This window comes from Phascolarctos cinereus, unplaced genomic scaffold (assembly GCF_003287225.1).
Source record: "Phascolarctos cinereus isolate Bilbo 61053 unplaced genomic scaffold, phaCin_HiC Scaffold_8;HRSCAF=390, whole genome shotgun sequence".
Lineage (NCBI taxonomy): Eukaryota > Metazoa > Chordata > Mammalia > Diprotodontia > Phascolarctidae > Phascolarctos > Phascolarctos cinereus.
Window position 1 is genome coordinate 21,283,255 of NW_027556291.1, and position 26,951 is coordinate 21,310,205.

At 40.2% G+C, this 26,951-nt stretch overlaps 1 protein-coding gene across 1 annotated transcript in view; it reads right to left on the reverse strand.

The window, feature by feature from the left end:
* LOC110193009 (connector enhancer of kinase suppressor of ras 2-like) overlaps positions 1-26,951 on the reverse strand; it is a 556,515-nt gene that overhangs the window by 29,119 nt on the left and 500,445 nt on the right. Inside the window, exon 19 of the mRNA XM_078147936.1 lies at positions 11,278-11,349. Coding sequence (XP_078004062.1) covers positions 11,278-11,349 — 72 coding nt within the window. The remainder of the gene's footprint in view (positions 1-11,277; positions 11,350-26,951) is intronic.

The following is a 26,951-nucleotide window of genomic DNA, read 5'->3' on the forward strand; positions in this document are numbered from 1 at the left end:
ACCTTTGTAGTATTCATCTCACACTGTTTTAGGGTGAAAAAGTTTAAACATAATTTTTTTCAAGCTGTTGACTATAGAACTGTACCTTCAAGTTACATATAGAAGTTAATGAATTTTCCATATAGAAGAATGTTAATATCACAAAAGAAAAAAATACCTCACAGCTTTCATTCAACTTAAAATAATCCTAATTGTTCAAAATTCAAGGATCTTCTTGAGATAATCCATGTACTATTTATTAAGAAATGATCACTCAGGCCATATTACTCTGGAGAGTATGATAAAAAGAAACACCTCACTTACATAAAGGAACAGATAATTTTAAAGTACACTAGTTTTTGAGGCCAGAGAGAAATCTAGGAGGAAAATTGTTTTTCTTCACATGGGGAGTAAGATGTGATTCTACAAAGACAGAATCTGGTCTTCTAACAACTGTACTATCTGAAACCATCTCTAAAAGCATGGGTATGATGAGAAGGAAAATCAGTACTTTTCAGCAGTGTTTCTATATACTTTTCTGAAACCATGAAGGGCAGAGAATCTCGGAGGAAGGAGAAGAAGGGAAAGGAATAAGTATTTATATAGCAATTACTATATGCCAGACATTATGTTAAGTGCTTTACAGACAGTGCCTCATTTGATTCTTATGACAACCTTGGGAGGCAGTTGCTATTATTATAACCATTTCAGAGTTGAGAAAAGTGAGGAAAACAGAAGTTTAGTGACTGGCACAGAGTCACACAGCTTGTAAGTGTCTGGGGCTGGATATGAACTCAGGTTTTCCCATCTCTAGTCCTAGTGCTTTATTCACTGGGGCACCTAAAAGGCAAGGGAAGAAGCAGCTGCTTTGTGGTAGGTACTGTGCCAAGCACTTTTTATGCATGTTATCAAATTTGATCCTTACAACAAGCCTGTGAAGTAGTTACAATTATTATCCCCCTTTTACAGCTGCGGCAACTGAGATTAAGTGATTTGCTCACTGTCATACAGCGTCTCAGGCTGGATTTGAACTCAGGTCTTCCTGATTCTAGGCCCAGCATTTTATCCACTGTGCCAGGGCTGCTGGAAGAGGATTGGCAAACACAATCCATACTGAGGGATGGTATTCAAGGAAGCAGTTCAGTGTTCTAGATACTTTTGGGGTGAAAGTCTGATTAGTTCTACTTCAGATGGCCTTCTTGGCCCTGTAGAGGGACCAGGGCAAGAGCATAAGTACAGCTCAGCCCAGTTTCATTCTGACCACTAGAAACACAATTCCTAGCACATGTCCTACTGATGGGGCATCAGCTGGGAAGTCTTTACATAAAAAAGGACAGCATATCATTCATGTGAGTCAGGGAGCAAAACTCAGAATGTGAATAGGTTGTTTTATGAGGAAGAGGCGTAAAGGGGGGTAAGTACTAATGCATAAATGGTTGGGAGAAGTCTCTTTTATTTATACATTTAAGAAGATGGGTCATTGTCAATTAAATGGTGGTTTGAAGAGCTTTATGCTGGCCAGATAGTAACTATTATTAGGAAGCCTAGGTGAAGTGAATAATAGGAGGGGGAAATGACCAAACTCTTCTTTTCTCTCCACCTCTAAGAGGGTACAGTGCTAGTTAAGCAGAGATAAAATTGACCTTAAACATAAAATACAATCACAACACATTGCAAGGCACTGTCCAAGTTTCTGGCTATTTTGCCTTGGTGCTCTTCTTATATACATAGCTTTATTTTAATGGGATCTGTACTGGAACACAGAATAAATATATTGTTGGGATTTGCCTACATGTAACCTTTTCCCATTTGTGGCCTGGGTTAAAATGATTTCACAGCTTTACAGATGGATTCTGAAGGACTGAAGAAAATATTAGCATGATGTAGTTTTTCAATTAACATGGCATGTGCAAAATTATGAATACCGTGAGGTGGTACCCTGGCTGCTGAGTCTCGAGCTTTACTTTGGTTGTATGATTTGACTGTTCTCCTAGGCACTCTTAAATCTTGGGACTTCCATGGTTTTGCAGTATTGCTCATCCCTCCCCCTCTCCCCCTTAATCTGAGTCTAAGAACACATTTTCACAGAGCAAGGGCTCAGGAAAGAAGTGTTCGGTTGCTGTCAGGCAATTACAAGGCCAAGAGTCTTGTGTGGGAGGAAAAGTCCATTACCTGCTTGCAGGCTGACATCTCCCAGTGACACATCACTGAGGAAAATTCGACTCTGGTCTTTCCACTTAAAGCCTAGGCTTCTTTTAATACCCATTCGGTGCCCATAAGGTGAGAGGCACCATACAGAGCACACAGACATATAGTCCCAGCCCATAAGAAAGTTATCATAAATTAGACACATATTTAAGACGATGAAATAGAGAGATAGAAGGAAGAGAGAGCTATAGAGGGAAGAGAGAAAAATGAGAAGCAGAATGCCTTAAATTTTAAAGACACATTACCTTGCGCCTTTTCCTTTTAGCACAATAGGAAAAAAGGGAAAGGTTTGATTCATACAGAGTTAGGAGAGATTAGAAGGAGGTGCAATAGATAATCCTTTCCTTGGTTTCAGCCACTTTGGACCTCTTCATTCACTCTGGCAAAGAAAAGAGCTAAGGGAAAATTCCCCAGCATTCTATAGTTCTTTTCTAAAAGGAGAAATAGGTTCCATGTTTAAAAGATGAATATATAGGAAGGAAAACCTGTGATATGCTGGTAGAAAGCTTGTGAAAGATATGAAAAACTTCCCATGTAGTTCAACAGAAAATATTAAGAAAGAAACATTTATCCAGTTTCATGTCTTTTCTCTCACCTTTCCTCTTTTTCTCAGACAAGTGTGCTAAAGGTGAAGAAAGCTAAGACCCTGGGGAAATGGGTAAGGGCTGGTAACCAAATAGAGAGCAGCCTGATATCGGTTGACTGTCTCAGCTCTTGAAGGGCCGAATATTAGGACTGAGTGAACTGTCCTCTCGCCTTATTCTGAAGAGATGAGGGTACTAATTCAAGGGAGGAGGTCCCTTTGATTACTTCAGATCTTTCTGGTCAGCTGGTGGAAAGCTCTGGAGGGGAGTGGTCAAAAGAAGGAATTGATTAAATGATTGTTAAATCTAAAGTGTATTTTATGACATTGTGATCTTTTCCCCTGTTCAAGTCGCCTTACACTGGAGAGGTGTCTGAGGGCTTGGGAGAAGGGGGCTCTGTCATTGCTTGGATTTAGAGTAATGTTAAATTAATAATAAATGTTTCTGGCAGACCTGTGCCTAAAACACAGAGTACAGTATTCATATTTTTTTTTTCTCCAACAGGCTCTTTTATGAGAGTTTTGCATCTTCTGGGTCATAAAGAAAGAGCCACGCTTTGGTAGGCTGCTGACAGGAATACGTAGAGATCACAGAAGAAGGGCCTTCTGGACTTAATGTCTTTCTTCTTTCTCTTTTTGTCTCTGAGTTCAGTGACTGACACTTCCCCTATTATCTAAATAACAACAGAACAGAGACCATCAAAATGAAATACCATCCTGCTGTGACTCAAGGGTTTTCAGTGGTCAGATTTCTGCTCTTCGTGACATCCATGATTTTCCAGTTACAGATCAAATTTTTCATATTTCTCTTTCCTATAAGGTTTATTGGAACACGGATGTTCCTAATATTAGAGAAAGTCTGGGATCTCCTGGGAACATGTGGTGGCGCCTGAGGGAAAGGCTGAGCCTATCAAGCCCTGACAAAGGCTATATGTTAACTGTCAAAAAGTCACCCGGGGAACCTGGTAGATACTTTTTTCTAACACAATATTATTGCTGCCTTTGACAGGGATCACAGGAAGAAGTAAGGTACTTACACAGTTCTGCACGTGGCAAGCATGCATGCTTTGTGTCTGGATAGCTCACCTGTCTAGAGAATATGTACACAACTACTCCGATGTTAGACTTCGTTTTTCTTACTGTTTTTTGCAATCTCTTCCTTTTTTAACATTTTTGTTTTAACAGTCACCTTGTGCCTTAGAAAGCCAGAGTAATTTGTGTCCCACATGTTGTTGGGGGGGGGGGGACTTACTACTCTGTGTGCACAAAAATGGTATATATCACAAATTAAAGGACTAACCCTTGTTAGCACTGTAATTAACCATCCAATGTCAATGCTGGCCAGAGAGGCCTGGCTCAGGATAGGGCAAGTAAAGAACAATGAACCAATTGCAAGAATTTTATAGGGTTTTCTTAGAAAGATCACAATGTACCCACTGAGACAACAGCTCATTACCTGGCTAATTTCAATGTTGAATAGTGCTAATTTACACCTAGGAGGGGGAGACAGAGAAGGATAGGGAACAAACATTATTAAGTGCCTACTATGTGCTAGGCACTGTGCAAGGCACTTTACAAATATTATCTCATTTTGATCCTCAGAACAATTCTAGGAGGTAAGTGCTATTATTATCCCCCATTTTATAGCTGAGGAAACTGAGGCATACAGATTAGGTGACTTGCCCAGAGTGACACAGCTAATCTTTTTTGTCATCCATTAAATCCATCCTTAATCAAAACAACTCAGAGTTTTCTTACTCACTTTCCAAATATTTCATTTGAGATTTGTAGACTCTAAACTTTTGGTTTCATTTACACACAAGCAAAGTTAAGCCTGACATAAGGAAAAACTTCCAAAGAATTAGAGCTGTTCTCCTCTCTAGAGTTAGCTGATTCTCTCACTGGAAGTCTTCAAACAAAGAATGGATGACCATTTTGGGGTCTGCTATAGAAGTAATTATTTTTCTGGTATTGGTCCCTTCTAGCATGCTGTAATTCTCCACAGAAGCCTTATCATGTCAAATGCTTAACATGTCAGAGTTGGGTTCTAGCAACTTTACTTCTGGAAGGAAAGATTTAAGGTTGCCAAACAAATGAGGAGCTGGTAGAAATACAATCTCTCTGTTTCCTGAATGCCATTTAGTGAAAACATTTGGAAATTTCCTTCCTCTTCAGACCCAAGGAAACACAGAGCAAGTCAAGAAAAAAAAAGAGCAGTTTTAGAATGAGCAATATACTTAATTACAATTAGAGGTATTGAAGGACTCAGTGATCATCACCTGACTGAAGCAATGAAACTGTGTGCCAGGGGAGTGAGGTGGCAATGTGTGGTTCTTGAATTCTCTTTTGGCCTCTTTAGAGAACAGTTTGAATCTACAACAAGGTGGAGCAAGTAAAACGAGTCGGGAAGGAAGCAATGCTTTGATGTCTCATTTCTAAGACCACACGGATATTATTATTGACAGTATCATCAGGTTAATTAAGACTTCTCTTAGTGGCAGTAGAGTTGGCTTAGTTCTCATTTAAACGGACACTTCAAGACGTGTACCTCACTAATGTCAGTTTAGTATGCCGTGTCACAGAATCGGCAAGAGAACATTTCATATCGAAAGGAATGAGTTGGGAAAAATGAATTATGCTATTGCAGATGTCATCTAATTAAATTTATGGAGAGAAGTGTGGCATATTCAATAGATTCTGTCAAACATGGTAGGATAATTCAGTGTCAAGAATGTCAGGAAAAAGGAAGCCAGGCAATACTTAAAGAGAACTATAAAATTATTCTGATAAACTAAATATGTCAACTAAAAACAGCTCTTTGTTTAAAACTTCAGCTTAGGCTGTCTATATGAAGAATTGCTTCAACGATTTTGATTCAATTGAGTGGTGAGTTCAGTAAACAACTGGAGTGACCATTTTTTCAGTTGAATTGACTAGCTGTTCGGTTTGGCCAAAATGACTGATTTGGTATCAGAAAAACACAGACTGAAAAAAGAAAGTGAATTAGATTGTAATTTTAAAGCTGATTCAATTCTTTGTGGTTTATGAGCTTGACAAACTTTTGTATTAGTTTCATTTGGTCGGGAAAGACCAATTCTCATAGTTGGGCCCTTATTTCTCTCTTTATGAGGTTATTTCCAGAAGGATTTCCAGTGGTTTCATACCCTGGGCTTCCTTTTCTCCTTGATTCAGGTAGTCTCTTTCCCATTCCAGTCATTCCCTGAGTTAAATACTTCAATGATTTCAGATTATATCTGTTTTTGTCATTGTCACCATATTACTTAATCTGAAAAATGGAACATAAAAAATTAATCTTCAGTGTTTCACAAGATTTTTCCAAGGACCTATACAAAGCATTTTCTGGGCTGATTTAGTCCAGAACCACTGCTTGGATAAGCACTGTCACAGGTGGGAATAACTCAGAGCTTGTACCTGTGTCGTCCAAACATTTGGTTCTTTGTTTTCCTGAGGAAAGAATTTAGTTGATTTTCCAGACTGAAACAAGAAGGTTAAATGACTTTGACTAATAAACTCATTGATCCATATGCTTCAAATCCTTCCTGACAGTCAGTACTCCAGCAATTATGTTTGCTACAGTTACTGGGATGAGGAGTAAATTCACTCACAGGATAAAGTCTAGGTACTTGCTCTGGCTGGATCACTGGGCATGATCCAGTAATTTTGTTTCACGTGGTGTCCATCTAGATTTGTCAGCCAAACAGAAGATACTCTTGACGGTTTAACAGTCAACAAGGTAATTGGGATAATTCATGCTTTCTTTAGGTGTATCTTTTTTTACCACAGATAATAAGAAGTATTCTTTTAAATGATAACTCTGTCAATTCACTGGCTATTTTCCTTCCTCTTTTTTGACTTAAGCTTGTGTTGCTTAAATTTCCTAGTGACATTAACTATAAGGGCATTTGCAAACATCAAAATCATAGTATTCCATTAAAAAAACCACTGCATATTGTTTTAAAAATATTGTCAGAGAAAAATCACATACAATATAGAGAGGGCTATGTGTCATCTAAGAGTTTAATCTGGAGTCATGCTTGAGTTTCTTGCCAAGTATGAGGCACGTTACCTTATCTATCAATGTTTCGGGCTTCTTGTATATTAAAGTGATGTGTGGTAAAGATGAGTACATTTCTTAGAAGGAGTGTTCTGGGGGGTAGCTAGGTGGCTCAGTGGATAAGAGCACCAGCCCTGGAGTCAGGAGGACCTAAGTTCAAATCTGGCCTCAGATGCTTGACATTAGCTGTATGACCCTGGGCAGGTCACTTAACACCAACTGCCTCACCAAACAAACAAACAAAATGAAACAAAACAAAAAAGGAGTGTTCTGTATTCATATTCAAATTATGTATAAACTGGAATTATGTTGGTCATATTTTGCTGTTAAGATAATGAGTACATGTGTTTTACTAATTCCTTTTTTGAGTGTTAATACGTTGTAACTGTAGAAAATTGAATTTCTTTAATTGGACATTTTGATACTGAGGATAAATTGTTTCCTCAAAGAAAGATAATCTTTTCACTCAATACAATTTTTAGTTCATCAATTATTACTAAGCTCCTTCCAAAGCTCCTTTTTCACTTTCAAATGACTAACAACCATAAATGACGATATTTCTTCAAGTATTTGTGATTTATGATTATGCTGGCCTGTGTACTCCATCTACTGACGTAGACTGCGGCCCCTCTTATGTTGTAAGTTGAATTCATTAGCAATGGTTGCAGTGGCTGAAATACTGATCACCCTGCTTACAACCTGATGATAATAGTAATAGTCATCTTAATAATACCTTCCATATATGCATGACACACATATTACTTAATATGTTCCATATATACATTCCCATATTTATAGACACAAGATATCTTATTTGCATTACTTCATCAGATCTGCACAATTCCATTAAGGCAGATGAGAAAACTGAAGCACAGAGAATGTAAATGACACACACTAGATTACATGGTTAGTAAATGGTGGAGCTGGGACTCATACTTCGGTCAGCTGGATATGATCCATATGTAAAAAACATTCAGTGTAATTGGAATACTGGAATATTCCAAGCTCATTTTATTTGCCTAATGAAATAATTTAGCTGAAATGTCACTTTTCCTGAGAAAAATCTAAGAGAACGTAATTATGACTCTTATTAATTATCTTTTATTACTAATGGAGATTCATGACAATGATTCTGAGTTCTTATTTTACATTTACCATTTCAAATATAATCAAGCAATATTTGTCATAGGATCACTCTAATATTTATCTGACAATACGAGTAAGACAAAACAGCATTTTGGTTTTCAGCTAAGATGAAGAAGGCAAGAATCAGAATTCTTGGATTCTATCACTGTTCACTGAATGAGTCATGTCAGCTGGTCTGTCAAAAAGTGAGGAACTAAAATTAAGAACTGCAGTGACAATTTGGACAAATAAGGCAAAAGCCCTTTTGCTTGAAACATCTGCTTTATTCTTTCAAGACTGGCCTGGTTTAGCCAGGTCCTCCACTGTAATTTGTATAGGCATTACGTTTTAATTTTTCATGGTTGTGGATTTTCTATGAATGGCATAGAGATGGACAGGAAATGGTGCTGGAGGCCTAGGTGTGGCAAGCTGTGGTACCTGCTCAAAAATTAGAGACCCGAGTCCCAGGGATGGGAGTCTGAGTTCAGAGTTGGGAGTAGAATCTGGAGAATGGGTAGCACAGCAGAGAGATGGCTGGGAAGCGATCCAATGGTTCTAGGTCCAGGATCAAGAAGACTTCAGTGTCTTGGGGGTGGAAACCCCAGTTCTAAGTCAGAGGTGGAAGCTGAAGCACAAGAAGCATGGCACAGAGATGGCAAGGAAGTGACATAATTAGCCCGAGTTTGGATCAAATAAGGGGAATGGTCACCAATCCGAGCCTAGGTTTCCAAGGAAGGGAGCTTAGAGTTTGAATTGCAGGCAGCCTAGCACAGTGATAGCCAGAGGTGGTATTGTAGATTAGGGACCAGGCAAAATACTGTGAAAACTTGCTAATTAGGCAATAGGGTCTCAAGGGAGGGCTCCTGCATTCTAGGTCAAAGGTGGAGACAGGAGCACAAACAACATAGCATAGAGAGGTCCAGGAAATGACATGGTAGGCTTAGGTTTTGGCAAAATAATCCAAATGTTCAACAATTAGAGCCTGGGGTCCTTGGGAAGGGAGCATGAGTTGCAGGTCAGAGATGGAGATAGGAATGTGAATGGGAAAGCATAGAGAGGTGGCATGATGGCATGAGGGGCCTAGGCCTGGGAAACATAAGCAGAAAGTTCAACAATTAGAGCTCAGGGTCCCAGAGATGGGATCCTGAGTTCTGGTGCAGAGGTAGACACTGGGGCAGCATAGCATGGAGATGTCCCTTAACCTCAAATCTCCCTACCACAAGTCTGTTTAACGATTTAAACAGTTTGGGGGCAGCTAGGTGGCACTGCAGTGGATAGAATGCCAGGTCTGAAGTCAGGAAGATTCACCTTCCTGAGTTCAAATCTGGCCTCAGACATAAACTAGATATATGATCCCAGCCAAGTCACTTTACCCTGTTTGCCTCAGTTTCCTAATCTGTAAAATGAGCTGGAGAAGGAAATGGCGAACCACTCCAGTGTCTCTGCTAATGAGGTCACAAAGAGTTGGACACGACTGTGAAATGACTGAACAATAACAACAACATGGCATTCATTTCTTTTGATGCCTGGCAGCACTCACTGATCATCTGTGCACTTGCCAGCAGTGTTTTTAGGTATGGTATAAAGTTGGGGGCATCAGAGGCAAAGTTATGGACTATTTTCTCTTTCCTTTGTACAAACCCTTTCCCCTGCCATGCCCAATGTTGAGCCCATGGCAGATGCCCTTATTAATGTGAATGGATGTGGAAGAGTCCATGCCATGCCCTTCAACTCGGAAACATACATGCAGCCTCAAAATGCACTTGTAGCAAGGGCTTCTTGTGTCAGATCACACATAGGACTGTACCCGCGTACCCTCCAGGGAGTTTTCCCATACCCACTCTTATTTCTTTCTTTGTTCCACTTTATTAGTTAATGATGCTGACAAAGAAGAGAATAAGCATGTCATTGTGCTTGGGTCTCATAGGCATAAATATTAGACACCAGCAACGTGACAGGATTGAATCCAACACAATTAAACTCACTGGCAGGTTGAAAACAAATTTAAGCAATTTTCCTTTTCCAATGAGATGTTGCTTCATGTTTTCCTATCAGCATTAAACCCAAACATAAGGAGCCTGTTACAGCCAAGCTTTGCAACATGCCTTAAAATATTAATAACCTGCTGCTTTCCCTAATTGGAATTAATGTCTTATGTTGCATACTTCATTTACATGGAAAGTTTCCATGAAAGTCAAACTGCATTGATGCCTAAGTAGCCAGCATACTGGGGATTGCATTTCATAGACTAAACCTACAGTTGTGAGCGCCTGACGGGTTGATTGGTTATGAGGTGAATCTGTAGAAGGACCTTCTAGTCGAAGTATGGGCAGCAGAGTGACCCAGACAAATAGGAAACAAGTTTGCTAATTTTATTATTAATGAATTTCTTAGAATGTAAGTCACCCTTGGAAAATGAACCCAATAGCATGCATGTGTTCATTTTGCAAAGCAATTTCGATTTGCAGGAAAATCACCCAGCAGGTGGATTGATTATTCACTGCAGCACACACCTAACGCAAGGCAGTTGGGAGTGACCAGGCACCAGAACTTTAAAAAGTGCGGGGAACTCGAGTATGGAACACCTCGTTCTCCCCATACTCTCATTCGTCATTTTGGACACAATACTGACAATGGAAGCTCTCGGAAGGGCTCAGAGTTGCTCCCATTTCTGCCTTATATATGCTGGAGTGCACAATGAAAGCAGTGCTTTTGGGGCCAGTAGAAAATGATTTAATCCTTGATACAAAACACAGTGCATATGGATACACATTTCAAAAGGTGTCCAATCTTCATTTACATTTACAATTGCAGAAGCAACAGAAAATAAAAATATAGCCCAATCACCTCTGGAATCAAAACCTTGCATGGAAAAACAAATAGTGAGAGATCCAGAAACAGTCATAAATTCAGATAGTACAATGCCTTTCCCCCCATGGCTCTTCCCATCCCCCAAATCTTCTATGTCTGTAGGTAAAGAGTCAATAGATAAAATCCTTTTGAAAACAAATATGCCCATGAACATGCATGAATTCAAGATATTAATTGACTTCTTTCTTATTTGGGGCAGGAAGAGCAAATCCTAAAGCCAGCAATCCTAGGCCTTCATCTTTATGTTGAATGAGAGCACAATACTGATCCCTGGTCCTGAAGAGGCCATGGAGGAAAGAAAGGCGTGCTTGGGAGTTAGAACAGGCATTTAGGGTTAACTTCTATACTCCTAGAGGAAATATAATCATCTTTTTCTGTGGTCTTGAGGGGCTCCCATATTGCTACAACAACTGGCTACAGAAAAGAAATTACTTACTGATTCATTTCTTCCAGACAGTCAGTTGCAAAGTAGAAACTCTTAATTTTGGGGTGACAAGCTTTGAAAGCACTGAAAGAAAGACAGAAAGAACAGTTCAGTTCTCCTTCCAAAGGATTTTGCATATTTATAGTTTTGACAGGCAATAGCTACATTCTGTCTTCATGCAAAATGTAATAAGCATGAGACGGGATCTAGAACTATGGTGAGGTCATGCCACATGTATTATTAAAGAAGTTCCACATTTATGCAGAAATAGATTGATAGCCTATAACCCTTTTCCCCTCTGCAATATACCCATGTTTATTACATGGCATATGTATATAAACATTGAAAGACTAGGGACTATCTCTCTAGCTCCTAGGCCTGAGCTAAAGAGAAAAATGAAGTGGTCGTATTCCTCAGTAATCTCAGAGCTGGAAGGCTCCTCCCAGGCCAGCTAGTCCAACTTCATACCTGACCAGGAATCCCCACTATGATGGTTCTAACAAGCAGTCATCCAGGGAAGTAAAGTGAAATTGACTCCATTCTCAGGCAGCCCATTCCACTTTTGGAGAGGTCTAACAACATCCAGCTGAAATCTGTTCCTTGGAAAATTCCACCTGTTACTTTGCTATGCCCTGGAATCAAGTAAACCAAGACTAATCCCTCTTCCACAGGACAGTTCTTCAACTTGAAGAAAACAAGTATGCTCTGAGTCTTCTTTTCAAGCTAAACATTTCCAGTTTGTTCAAGCAATCCCTGCACATCATGGTCTCAAGGCCTTTACCACCATCCTAGTCACCTTCCTCAACATGTATTCCAGGGTGTTAATGTCCTTTCTAAAAGGTGGCAGGTAGAACTGAACATAATACTTACTCCAGATGTAGTCTGACTAGGAAAGGGAATGGTGGTTCTATGATTTGTCTCCTTCTAGATACAGGGGTTCTTAACCTGGATTTCATGACCTTGTTTCTTTTAATATTTGATAAATATTTCAATACCCTTTTTATTTTGATGTATTTTATTTGACATATTTAGAAACATGATTCCAAGAAGGGGTCCACAGGCTTCACCAGATTACTAAAGGCATCCATGACACCAAGGTTAAGAACTCTTGTTTTAAACACCATTCGGACCAGAATCCCATTGGCCTTCTTGGTTGCCATATTGCATTACAGTCCACTAGAATCCCCAGACCAAGGACGTGAGCTTTCAGCAATATGGAAGAAGTCCTTGTTCTTCTACGTGCAATGGAAACAGGGCTGTGCATTTTTATTCCCCCCACTGTAAATATGCATATCGAGCATGGGAGCTAAGAGACGGGGAGATTGGAGTGAAGAATCAGCCTTAAAGAAATGACAACCAGATGAATAAGAACAATTATTTTCTGTTCCTTAATCTCAATATTGCAGAGGCCACAGAATTTCATTAATTTTGTTAGAGAGATTTCTACAAATATCATGGTCTATCTTTGATACTGCTCCTAGTATGACCTCCTTCCTGTGGTATACATTAATTAATTAATCAAAGCACTTCATAATTATCTGAGAGAAGTAAAGGGGCAAGAACAGTGTCATGGATCCCTTGGGCAGTCTGGTGAAACCTATAGACCCCTTCTCAGAACAATGTTTTTAAATGTATGTAATTAAATACCAAGGATTACAAATGAAATCAATCACTGAAATATAATTATCAACATATTAAAAGTAAGAAGCAAACAAGGTCAAGAACTCCTACTTGGCTACTGCTAAGACCTAGGCATGAACAAATAAAGCCCAGCACCTTTTCAACAGTAAATACCACTAAACAGTAAACCATTCTTTTACACAGAAAAGAAATATTGCCATGTGTTCAGTAGAAGTGGTAATAGAGAATACTGGCAGCTAGAGTAGAATGTCCTAAGTTGGAATTCTCTCAGAACTTTTCATGTAAACTCTCTACATAAAACAACCAAAGAATTTTTATGGTTTCTTGTGGTTCAAATGAAAAGTGAGGGGATATCTGAAACCCCAGGTAGCCTCAATGGCCCTGGATCCATGTTGGATCAGTAACTCAAGACTTATGTCCAGGGCCTCATCATCACAAGGCCTCACTGCATCAGAGACTTATATGACCAAGTAACTTTGTTGTACTTTATTTAGTACAAGATGATAGAGCTGGCCCAAGGACATGAAAAAGCTACTCCATTCTCTGCTCATAAATTGGACCCTTCTGGTCTCCTAAATATTATTTAGTAAATTTCAGCTCCCAAATCACCACATGGTGCTCTAATATAATTATTTTTATCGTTGTAAACAAGTAAAAGTGCCAGGGTAAGGCTAAGAAAATTTAAAATACACCTGTTCACTTCCCAGCAAGCACCTGGGGAATTTTAGTTAGAATTGATGAGTCTTGATTGTTCAAGGTAGAGAGCCCTACTTCCTTCCGTCTGCCCTCCACATTCACTGTTTGAGGTGGCAAATACTATTCAAAAACAGTAGGCCTCGGCAGGGAGAAAAGAGAGGAAGTTCTTAATTCATCAGTTTGGATTTAACTTAGTCCTTGGGTTTCATCCCACCTCGGCAAACTTTGCAGGAACTCTTGGAACAAGAAACATCAATTACGTTTCTATGGCTGGAGCACTGATTTGCTAGATGAGCTATTATTTGGCAACGTTATGTTGTGCTCCCTCTCTTGTAGTATTATCTTTTTCATATACAGTGAATGACTTATCTCCCTAAGTAGACCGCACATTCTTTGAGATCAGGTCTTGGGCCCCTTTTCTAGGCTGGGCCTGAATCAGGTCAGTTCCCTGGTAGTTTTGGTTCAACATTGAAGTACTTGTCATGAATAGTTAATAAGGGATTTTCTTAGCCATAGCAGGAGAAGGATGGTCAACAAGGAGAGGCACTGAGCACCCTCCAAATTGATTTGGCTGAGGGAAGCTCCCTTTCTGAGATGCCCTTGGTGATCGACCAGCCGAGCATCAATGAATCCCTGGAGCTCCTCAGGGCTGCTTTGTGCTCAGGGGAACAGGAAGTGCTAGTAGCACACTGAGCCTTAGGCCTTTGAGCCAATCAAGTGAGGAGGATGCTTTCAAAGCCTTTAAGGACCAATTTGCTTGGGGGCAGAGAGGTTAGACTATTTTGCTCTCTCCATGACCTCTTTCAATTTAGCAAATATTTGTCTGCTGTCTACTATGGCCAACGCACAATGCTAGGGACAAACTGTAGGGACTATAGAGATATATAAAACAGTTCTTGCCCTCAAGAAATTTCTAACTGAGTAGGGGAAGTTAATACAACACAACTGTAATTCAAGGCAAAATATGTAAGGTGTCCCTTCTTATACAGGGTGTTGTGAACGTCTTAGTGCTGGAACATAAGTATGTATATACAAGGGAGCAGTGAGAGATACGTCTGAGAAGGTAGGTGAAGGACAGAATATTAAAAAAAGTCTTTAATGCCTAGCTAAGAAGCTTCTACTCCATCCTGTGGACAATGAGGAGAAAGCAGACTGCTCAGCAGGGGAATGACATGAGCAGAATTAGTCTATGGAAGATTACTATAGAATAATGTGTCCCAGAGGTTAGAAGACATGTAGAGGCAGAGAGATGGCCAAGTCATAGTAGAGCCAAGACGGGAAGCATCTGAAGCAGTGTGGCGGCAGTGGGAATGACAAGTAGGGGAACCATGGGAAAGATCCTGTGGTAGGCAAATCAACAGGCTTTGTTGACCAAAGAAAGATGAGCAATGAAGGAAATGTAGTGGCCAATGATGACCCTGAAATTTTGAGTAAGGGGGACAAAGAGAATGTTAGTGGTCTTTACTGAGCTAGGAAATTGGGAGGAAGAAGTGCTTTGGGGAATGGTGGCACTGATGATCGATTTGGGTTTAGAAATGCTGCATTTGGATTCCTTCTGCTGGTATAATGCTAATGCATAGAACAACCACTCAGTAAATGTTTCTTTATGATAAGTACTATAATGCACTAGCTACATTTTGACACACTTCTTCCTGTAGATGTCTACAGTTGTACATAGCAAAATTATTTTAAAGTACAATTTAAATAAATACATTGAATTGATATCTAATTTTCTAGACTGCCTATCATCTGAATATTTGTCTTCCTAAGACATTTCCTCAATCCTCTGAGTGATTCACAGTTGCCAGACTATGTCTAGTTTTAAGCAGCTATTTTTCATGGGAAATGAAAATCAGTCTTCCTGAACTCCTTTGATATTCAGACTACCATAATGGCGCTACAATCCATGTTTGGGGTCTGTCTTATGGATTAGTTATTTTTTTTTTGTAAGTCAGAAACCATGACATTTGAACCCTTTAACTATTTCTCCATAAACATAGAGTGATTTAATGCTTTATTAGTGTTTAGTTGTTTCAGCCGTGTCCAACTTTTTATGATCCCTTGCAGGGTTTTCTTGGCAAGATACTGGAGTGATTTGCCATTTCCTTCTCCAGTTCACTTTACAGATGAGGAAACTGAGGCACACAGGGTTAACTGACTTGCCCAGGGTCATACAGCTAACAAGTATCTGAGGCCAGATTTGAGCTCAGGAAGATGAGTCTTTCTGACTACAGGCCTGGCACTCTATCCACTGTGTCACCTAGCTACCCTGACTTAATGCTTTAATAATCTTTTAAAAATCAACAAAGGATCATACAGTTTGGTCAGAAGGACCCTTACAAGATCATCTGGTCCAATCCCTTCCTTTCACATATTACAGGATCAAAGATCTAGAATTGAAAGAAACATTAGTAGTTATAGTCCAAGGCCTTCATTTTTCAGATGAGGAAATTGTGGCCCAGAGTAGTTCAGTGATTTGCCCAAGGTTACATAGGTACTAAGTGGCAGAGCTGGAATTTAAACTCAGTTTTCTATGACTTAAAGTTAGGGGCTCCATGGTACATACCATCACCACTGTATCACACTGCCTCCCTAAACTGAGGACTGGAGAGATTCACACAAATAGTAGTAGTAGTAGTAGTAGTAGTAGTAGTAGTAGTAGTAGTAGTGGTAGTAGTGATAGAAGAAGAAGAAGAAGAAGAAGAAGAAGAAGAAGAAGAAGAAGAAGAAGAAGAAGAAGAAGAAGAAGAAGGAGGAGGAGGAGGAGGAGGAGGAGGAGGAGGAGGAGGAGGAGATGGGACAAAGTGCAAACAAAAACCTATCATAGGTTGGATCTACATGACCCTGAAACTACCATTTGAAAGGTGGAAAAAAATGGTAAATCCAATTACATGATACCAGGTAAGAAAAATTAACAACAAAGAAATCCAAGTAACTTTATTTAGTTACTTTTTAGCAACTTTTCATTAGACTTTTTAAACAACTCAATTCAATTAAACCAGCTTATATGTAGATAGATGTAAACAACTAGGCTTAGATTTACCTCAAGGATACTCTTTGTCAAATGAAAAAAAAAACAACAGCTGACTCAATGCTCCATTCTGAGCTTCTGCATTCTGCTGCATGTATTATGGGGGGCGGGGCATAGTATCCTACTAGCATTTATGTATTTCAGAGATAATTTAAAAGGATCATAAACCATAAAGTGAAAAAAAATTCTTTGCTTTCTTTGTTGATTATTACTCACTTGAGAGTCTTTCCTCCCTCACATCACTCATTTAACTCTTCTTTGCGATTAATGGAAGTTACACATGAATGCAACCCCTCCTCCACTCATCTCCCCCAGGTGTCAAGACTCCCACTAGCACACAGAGGATTCATACACTTAATTCTCATTAGCATTAACAGGAATTTTACATGTAAATCCCCATGCTGCCATGCACTTGCTTCATGGTTTCTAACTTCTGAAAAAGAACTGATAAACAAGACAGATATCCACCCAAAAGCTTAAGCTTCCACATAATTTGGTCGGGTTGAGTGTCAGAGGAGTGGAAGGTAGGTTTTCTTTCACTGGTCAGTCACAATGGAAATGTATGCACACATCTCTGGGCAATCATTCTTTTTTTCTTTTGAATTGAGCAGAGCTCCTGACATGGTGAGAGTTGAATGCCTTCCTTTTATGGGAACACGTTTTACATTAGCCTTGCCTATTACCACTCGCCCACAGCAAACAACAATTTATGTCAGTTGAGTAGGAAGAAGAATACTAACTTGATTTAGGTTATTATTTCCACAGCTTCTCTAGCAAGGGTGAACTGGCATAGGAGTTTTCTGAGCTGGTACTTTTAGTCCTCAAATCTCATGAAACAGTTGTCAGGTGGGGGGGGGCACAAGTCTCTAGAGCTGCTCCCTTCAAACCTGTCCTAGGAAAGGGGCTTAGCCTCCTCTTCATATTTCCTCAGCAGCAGCCCCCTGAGCCCTGGGAGCTTTGATGAATCAGTTCCCAGCACAGCCTAGATTAGTGCCCATCACTGTTATCAAGCACCCTGACTAGCTCATTTCCAAGGAGGGAGGAACCCTCCCTCAGACACCCTCATGGATCTGGAGGGTCTTCCCCCAAATTGCTCTGCTCCTCCTATATTGCCCCTGCCCATGTAGTGAAGGTAGAGGATGAGAGAACTATGGAGAAGGAAACAAGGCATAAATTCAGAAAATACTGCTTTCCAGTCCAGCCTGAATTTAGTGAACCAACTGGCTGAATAATACTAACTGAAATGTAAATGGCAGAAGAGAATGGGAGTGTGATTAATGGGAATGTAGATCCCTCTTCTCTCTATTCACATAGCTCCCACCCTGGTCCAGATCTTTATCACCTCTCAACTAGCCTATTACAGTGGTCTCCTAACTGGCCTCCCCACATCCAGTCTCTCCCCTCTCCAATTCATTCTCCCCAAAGCTGTCAAATTGATATTTTTAAAGCACAGAGCTGATTAGGTAACTCCTCTGCTCATGAAGCTGCAATGGTTCCCTACTGACTTAGGATAAAATGCCAACTCCTCTGACATAAAAAACTCTTCATAATCTTGATCCGGCCGGTCTTTCTTGGCTGATCATACATACGGTCTCCCCTACATACTCAAAGCTCCAGACAACATGGCCAGATTTTTTGTTTTCCATATATGGAATTGTGTATTTCCATTCTGTGCCTTTGTACAGGTCATTCTCCATGCCTGGAATGCTCTACTACCTCATTCTACTTCTTATTTATTTATTTATTTTTGGCTAGGCAATGGGGTTAAGTGACTTGCCCAGGGTCACACAGCTAGTAAGTATTATGTGTCTGAGGCTAGATTTGAACTCAGGTCCTTCTGAATCCAGGACTGGTGCTCTATCCACTGCGCCACCTAGCTGCCCCTTCATTCTACTTCTTAGAACCCCTGCCACCCTCTGTTCAAATGCCAGTTCTTTGAAGTCTTTCCTAAATTCTCCATTATTAGTGCCACTCTCATCACTGTGAATATGTTTTATATATATATATATATATATATATATATATATATATATATGTATTTTATTTATCTGTAGAATGTAAGGACACAGACTGTCTCACTTTTGTATTTGCAGTGCCTAGCCCATTAAAAAAAAAAACAACAAACTTATGAATGTCATTGAAACCCCTTCTACCATTGCAGATGGAACCTCCTGTGAACCTTAACAATCTTTGTCTGGGGCGCTGAGAAATTAAATGACTCACCCAGGGGTCACACAGCTATTATGTATCAGAAGTGGGATTTGAACCTAGGTCTTCTTGATTCCATTGCCAACTCTCTATCCACCAGGCTACACTGTTTGGGATTTAGGTAGCTTATTGATTTATTGGTTAATTACTTTCTTCTGGATGTGTGGTAGAGATGAAAAAAATCCTGGATTTAAAGTCAGAAGACATGGGTGTAAATTCTGACTCTGCCAAACCATCTTTGTGACCTTGGGCCAGTCACTTGACCTCCTGGGGCCCTAATTTTATCTAATATACTCCCGTTCTTAGATAAAACTATCTTTAAGGTCCTTTCCTACTCTAAATCTGTCATCCTCGCAGAACATTTTTTTAAGGGAGAAGAATTATCAGAGCTCCATATTAAATGGTTAGGGAATGTTTTAGGGCCAAAATTCTTAAAAAACTTTTTTAGAATTGTAGCAATTTTAGAAAACAACAATTTTATATGAAGTCTTAACATAGTAACAGAAGACTTGTCACAGTGGGTCAGCCACATAGTGCATTCAGTCCAGCGGTTTGCTTTTGACAAAAGAGCGAAAGACCGCTTATGGGGAGGAAAAGGAGAAGTTGAAGGCCTGGAAGAAAAGAAATAGGAGGGGAAAGACCTCCAGAAAAGAAGGAGGCAGTTGTTAAGGCAAGATGAGTAGCTCATAAGACAAAGTAAGAAATAGATTAGACGAGGGAAAAGAAAGTGAGTTCTGGTTGTCCAAGTGCTCATTAGGAGAGGCAAACAACTCCAGGGCTGCATTTGACTCAGCAGTTCTGCCATTCTCTAGTAAGAATCACAAAGGACTAAGATCTCACTTCCAACAGGGATTCGATTCAATTCCACAAACCATTTATTCAGTGCCTTCTATGTGCTAGGCACAATGGCTTGTAGGTATTTCTGTCAGAGCCACCATAGCCAAGTGGCTACAAATGACTACTGAGGAATAACCCAACTTTCCAGGCTATCAGGCAGTATAAAGTGTTCCTTAAAAGAAAACAGAGCGAAGGCTTTAATGAAGTGGGAGGGAGCAGGAAGGATCTGAAGAAATAAGGGAGAATTCTGACTTGCATTAAGAGGTTGGAGGGTGGTGGGATGTCACCCAGAGGAAAAAAAAGAATTAACCACTAAACACTTGGTGCTACCTAACAGGTATGGGCCTCCTCCCAAAGAGGAGTGAGAGGCCCTCTTTGCTAAAGAAGTGGCTGCTAAAGCTCCAAGGAAAGATCACGTGGACAAGCAGATGCTGCCAGAATGCTGAGGGCATATTGGTGAGGGGCACGGAAGTAGGTGTGGTTGGTGACTGCCTAGCGAGGGGCACTAACTTCAGCATAACACCCAAGTCTTTCTTTGCACCAACTTCCATGGCACATACTACCTAGCTTCAAATATCTGAAGGGTTGTCATGGCATTAGACTTGTACTGGTTAGCCTTAGAGAGAGAATTAGGAGCAGCAGATAGAAGCTGCACAGGGGAATTTCCACTTTCTATAGGGAAGCACTTTCGAATGTTTAGGTCTATCATCAAGCAAAGGCTAGATGATCACTTGTCAGGGACATTGTAACGGGGACTGTGGTCAGCTCGAAGTTGGACCTAATGGCCTCTGAGGGGCCTTCCAACTCTGAAATTCTCTGTAAACCCTTTTTGAATATGTTCGTATTTTCAGACTATAAATCTTCCTTATCCCTGTAGTATTCAATCCCATTTCAGATACAACAGACATCAATCTCTAATTTACGGTCTGCACAGACTTTTAATCATGTCTTCCCAGGAAAGAAAAGCAAAGCCATAAGATAGACGATCACTTCAGACACTATCTGGTGTTCTGCCCCATGCCCCCCCCCCCCCCCCCGCCAACATCTGTCTGGCTGTACTGCATCCCTCTTCAGATGGACAAGGATCCCAGGTGAGGTTGGTTTGAGAGGCTGCCTTCCTACATCTGGAGGCTCTCATCACCGCAGCAGTCTAGGTGCTTATCTTTAGCACACATCCACTTCCTCACTCTGAAGGCTTCACTCTGTGATGCTTATCTAGCTGAGCTGCCATTTTTGCAATTTGAGAATCAGTTACCAGCCCAACTTCATGGTGTGTATCTGCTAGAATATCTTAGTCTTTTTCTGTTATGAAATGACAGAAAGAAAGATTTCTGTTTACTTAAAGGAAATCATCCCAGGTCACTGGCAAATTCCAGATAATATAATTCCATATTTAACCTTTCAGGAAATCAAAGACTGTCCTTTAAGATGCTATGGCTGCTGTTCATGCTAGAAAACTCATCAAATTATTTACTTCCCCCATTATGGATTTTCATGATTAAAGATTGCATTTTGGGTAGAGAAAAATGACTTGGTATTGACTCTTGTCTTGCCCAGGTCAGATGAGAGGCTAGCTGACTAACTCTCTCCAGCAAAATGACTTATATTATCAGCAATGACAACACATATGCCTGTGAACATTATTCATTTTGGGGAGAATCCTTCACTACTATCCTGTTAATCCATTGAACAGCTCTCTTTTTGTAACCTAATACAAGCTTCGTGCTGAAAAAAAAGATTCAAGCCCCTGAGAATCAGTAAAAAGTATAGTGCGAAACAATCTCATTATATAACTACTTTTGCAGCTTGCCCCCACCCAAAAGGCCATCTTCTTTGCTAATGCAGAATTAGGCAATATTGTCTTAAACAAACAAGCTTTCAGGGTGCTCGTTCAGCACATAAACATTCTCTCCCATAATTTACCAACTTTGGGGAAAATGGCTTTTGCTTCATCAACATCAGCTAACCTTTACTACTCTGCAATTTTCCCCTCATGTATTCCATGCCATAATGGTTCTAAGCTCTCCATTAGAAACACAAAACTCACTATTCTTGATTTAAACCTGTTTACTTTTACTGTTGTTAAAACTAAAAAAAAAGTAACCCTTTGAAGTATATGTACCTTTATTTCTTCAAATGCTAATGTTTCAATATTTTACATTAAAGACTTTGGTTTTTATTCATTTGTAAAAGCAAATGCATTGTGAGCATTTTGCCCCCTACTTCCCCTGTCAATATCTCAGCATCTACCCTCACAAAAGCTGTCACTTTTTTAAGTGTTCACTCATTTTAAATGTCCTAAAACACTAAAACACATAGGGCCAGCAAGAGATTTTTCTTCTTGAGACATTGTAATCATGGTATGATGCAAATGACAAAAAAAAAAAAAGACCAACTCCAACTACCTGGTATTTATGAAGAATGACCTACTGTCAGAAGCAGGTGGTTATCCCTTGGTGGAAAGTGGAAAGTTAAAGCTACTTTTGTAACTTAAGACAACAGCTCAGGTTGTTTTTCTAATGAAAAAGGGAAGCGTAACAAGTTTAACGCTCCAGAGAATTCAGCAGATTTTACATGGGTGCCATGGATCTTCTAAAACACAAAATGTGAGAATGAGGGGCAGGGAAAGTAGGCCATGGAGGGTGGCTCAAGGCCTGAGAGCCTTGTTTGTGCTCACACGTACATGATAAAGGCAGGAAGGCGGAAGCAAGGATTGAGGTGGATTGCAGTGTTTCCAAACGGCATCACTCGGTTCTCTGGTCACTTTGCTGTTCTTGCCTCTCTCTCTCTCTCTCTCTCTCTCTCTCTCTCTCTCTCTCTCTCTCTCTCTCTCTCTCTCTCTCTCTCTCTCGCTTCATTTACATGGGATACCCAAAAGATCTTGGGGGATTTGAGAAAAATGACATTGCATAAGACTCATACAGACCTTTGCAGTTTGTAGAAAAGGCAGAATCTGAAAGGATTCTTTTTTGGGGGTGGTGGTGGTGGATGCTGTTTGCTAATTAGGAATTGAATGTGAATTATAAAGACTTTATAACTCTAAATCTGACAGAGGCTTGGAACAAGGGTGCAGGTCCTGCTAACAGAAGGAAGGAATTTTGAAGACAAATTAAATGCTATAATTAGTTGGCTGTGAGCAACTTGAGGGCAGGGATGATGGTCTTTTGCCTTTCCTTCTATCCCGAGAGCTTAGCACAGGACCTGGCACATAGCAGGTGCTTTATAAATGTTTATTGACGCATTGACTGGCTATTCTATGTGCTAAAAGGACCTCAGCATTGGAAGCTAAGAGTTTGGGAGCTAATAAAACCACTCTGCTTTAAGAGAGAAGATCTTCTGAGAGTGTTTTCCTTAAAAGAGAGATGGCAGAATCTGCTTCTCAGATGGGGAAGAGGTAGCAGGTAAGGGTTTTAGCTGAGAACCAAGTGGTTGTGGCAGGCGGTGAGAGGCAGGAAGCAGAAGAAATGGGCAAGGTCCAGAGAAAAAGGTAGGAAACTACAGAGGCATTACCAGATGTGACATCAAGAAGGAAAAATGCCCATTAGAGAATGCAACATATACTGGGAGGAAGAAGACATTAATGGCCCTTTAACACTGGGGTTGTGAGTTGTTCCTCCATGTACATGCCCTGCTCACACATGTTACTTATGTGTACGCTGGCCACATGTGTTCTATGTGTATGCCCCTCCATGCATATTTCATAGCATGTCCATTCTTCCCACCAATTGGGAAGTCCCACATGACTTTGTGGAAGAATGTGGCCTACATTTATGAGGGAACATTCTATTGCTACATTTCTCAGTGTTATTTTATTAAAGGCCTTTATTTTGAACTATGTTGTCTGGTTGACTGGGAGAAGTGAATACATACATTGGGGCTTGTGAGCTATGGTTTTGGATGGATATGGACCCAGAGAATACCTTGAACGTAGGGTAACTTTTCTAGGGTGTCTGTATGTAAGTGATGGGTGCCTATGTGCAGCAAGCAGGTGCTGCAGTGTGGGGACTCATCCGGTATCTTGTTTTTAGATACCCTAGTATTGCAAGGATCCGTTGTGGACTTTATTTTTAGGTCATGACTGAATGGCAGAATTTTCTAACGTAGGGTTGTTGTGTTTTTTTAAGCTGGTCAGAACAATTGCTTTAAAATCATTATTGAATGGACATGTGCTTGGATATTTACATCTGTTGCATTGTTTGTGACTGAAGCTAAAACCTGTACCATTTCTATATAAGAGCTGTGATGCCGATGCAAAATGATGGATATAGAACCCCACAGAAGATTCTTGGTACAGAGGGACAAGAATATTGAAAATGCTCTTCAAGATGATATGAGAAATTTGGGGAGACAAATTTTCCAGTGCATATAAGAAGCCAGACGAGGTACTATCTGTTACATAAATTGTCTGAACTAGTGGTGCATTCCAACAGCTTGGCTAAAGGGGTGTGTATGTGTCAGGGGGGAAAGTATGTCGAAACTGATCACTAAGCCTCTCAATGAGAAGACAGATATGGCATCAAGTCAAAACTCTCCTGATTAAAGAAGGAATGTTCAAACATGGATTGTCACAACTGACCCTGGAGAAAGAGCCATTTCTGGGATTATGGAGCAGCTAAAGAGGCTAATAAGCTTCCGTGCTTCCTAGTTCATAGAGCTCTTTACCTTAACCTAGAATCTATGAGATTTATTATCATTATTGTTATTTTGATAAATATACTTCAATATAGTTTACTATGTAATTCTGTGTATTTTATTTTATGCATTCAAAAACATCATTCTGAGAGAGTCCATGACACAAAACAAGGTAAGAACTCTTGCCCTCAGCTACGAAACTTCTCAAAGGAGCACTTAACATCCATTGGGGCAGAACTACTCTGGGCCTGAAAAAGCACATCATGCCACATAAGTACAACATAATGGCCAGAGACTGATGGGAAAAATAGGCTGAGGAAAATCTCTAAAGCCCCAGCATTTGTCCTCATATGTGGTTTGAAGTCAATGGACCTTGAGGTCACAGCACTGGGATGTTTCTCAGTTCTTTTCTCCCTTATTATAACCCATCATTCCATATGGGAAGCCCCAAAAGCAAAGTACCCCATATTTCCAGCACATTCTGTATCTATCTATCTATATGCGTATGTATATATGCACGCATGTCTGCATGACACGTGTAGACACACACACGTACAAGTGACAAACAGTTTAAGGTCAAGTATGACCAGCTACAAAGTTTTGGTCAAAGGATATAACTTGCGGAGATAGGATTCTTGATTTTTGGCTTCATGTTAAGTAATCATTCAGTAATAATTACACTGTGTCCCCCAAGAAGAGGAGTCAATGATTAGAAAGAAGAGGAGAGCACAACTACAGACTAAAGTAAAAAGGCGATATAGTCAAAACCAATGTTTGCTGATTACTTGAACAATGAAAAAGGGGTAGGAAGGTGTAATAGAAAGAGCCAAGGACCTGGAATTGAGTGACCTGGATTTGAATCCCGATTCAGTTATTATCTGTGTGTCCTTGGGAAAGTCTTTTCCTCTCTCTTGATCTCAGTTTCCTCATTTTCAAAATGAGAGTGTTGGACCCAACCATCGAGACACCTTCTATCTCCAAATGCTATAAACCCAGTCCATAGACTAATAGGGTAGAAAAGAAAAACACTAGAGGAAAGAGTACTACAGCGCTGCAATCTGATGGGATCCACTAGATGGCAGAAATTGGCTTAGAAAACCCCAAAGCTTCCAGGGCAAGGGGCAATTTTTGAGCAGCGCACATGGGGTTTAGGGTGGACTATCAGACATGTGATTGAAGAGATTGCTGATTCCTTTGACAAGTCACTGAACTACTTCTTATGGCAGGGAGGCTAGGACTTTGAGTACAAAGGAATGATCTGACTGTCCCGTCCCCCCTACCACGGGGATGCAAGCACTCCTCTCTGCCTGTCATATGGTCAAAAACATGTAAAGCTGAAAGGGACCTCCAGAGTCATCTAGTCCAAGCCCTTTATTTTACTGATTAGAAAACGGAGGCCCAGAGAATGAAGTGATCTGCCCCAAGTCCCAGAAGCAGTGACTGGCAGAGCCAGAATTCAAACCCACCTCCTCCAACTCCACATTCAGTCCTCTTTCCACCGAACCCTGCTGCCTTGTAACTTGTATTATAAGTGTGTGGATGAGGGATCATGAGGCCATCTAGGATGTCTATTGAGCGTACCTGAGAATGAGTGTTCCACCAATAAGTATTTTTTAAATATGATTTCAAAAGTCTCACGTGTCTTCTCCAGGTGATCATACACAAATCCAAGTCTTGCCTTGTGTCTTTTTCTGAGAATGAACACACAATTTCTTTACCTCACTTTCTTTACCGTACCTCTAAGCTGAACAGCCTCCCACTGATTATTTCAGATATTTGTCCAATTTTTCTCATCTTGGATTTAACCAGTCCTTTACGTTTGCTTTAGAAACAAATATGATGGCTATCTGTGTTTATTTCCAGAAAAGTATGTCTCATAAAAATATATGTATAACACATATATAAGAGTATATGTATGTAAATGTATGCATACATGCATGTATTTAGTGATAACAGGGAACTTAGAACTCATCAACTTAACTACTTCAATTTATTTTATTTATTTTTAGACAATTGGGGTTAAGTGACTTGCCCAGGGTCACACAGCTACTAAGTGTCAAGTGTTTGGTCTGAGGCCGGATTTGAACTCAGGTCCTCCTGACTTCAGGGCCGGTGCTGTATCCACTGTGCCACCTAGCTGCCCCTCTTTATTCATTTTTATTGAATCTGGGACCAAATGGATGACCAAACAACATGAGGTTAAAGAAAGTATGTGTATGCACACATGACCATACTTACATGTATGTACATACACAAATGCATGCATAGTTTGCAAATGTTAGGACCACATGGAAAAACATGTTGGACTCAGAGAAAGGAGATCTGGGTCTGAATCCCTCCTCTAATATTTATTAGCAGTGTGACCATAGGCAAGATACTCAACTTCTCTGAACTTCGGTTTCCTTATCTGTTAAATGGGGACAATAATACTGATAGAACCCATTTAAGTTAAACTCTACACTATCCTCTATATCCTTAGCCCTTGCCCCCTTGTCCTATAGCCAATTGCACTTAGTCAAAACTTAGCCTTGGACCACTGCCATCATCTTGGACAGCTTGCTTCTATTCATGCACAGCTGAATGGAGCTGGAAAATAATTATGAAACTGTCCTGATTGGGGCCACTACACATTTATGCTACA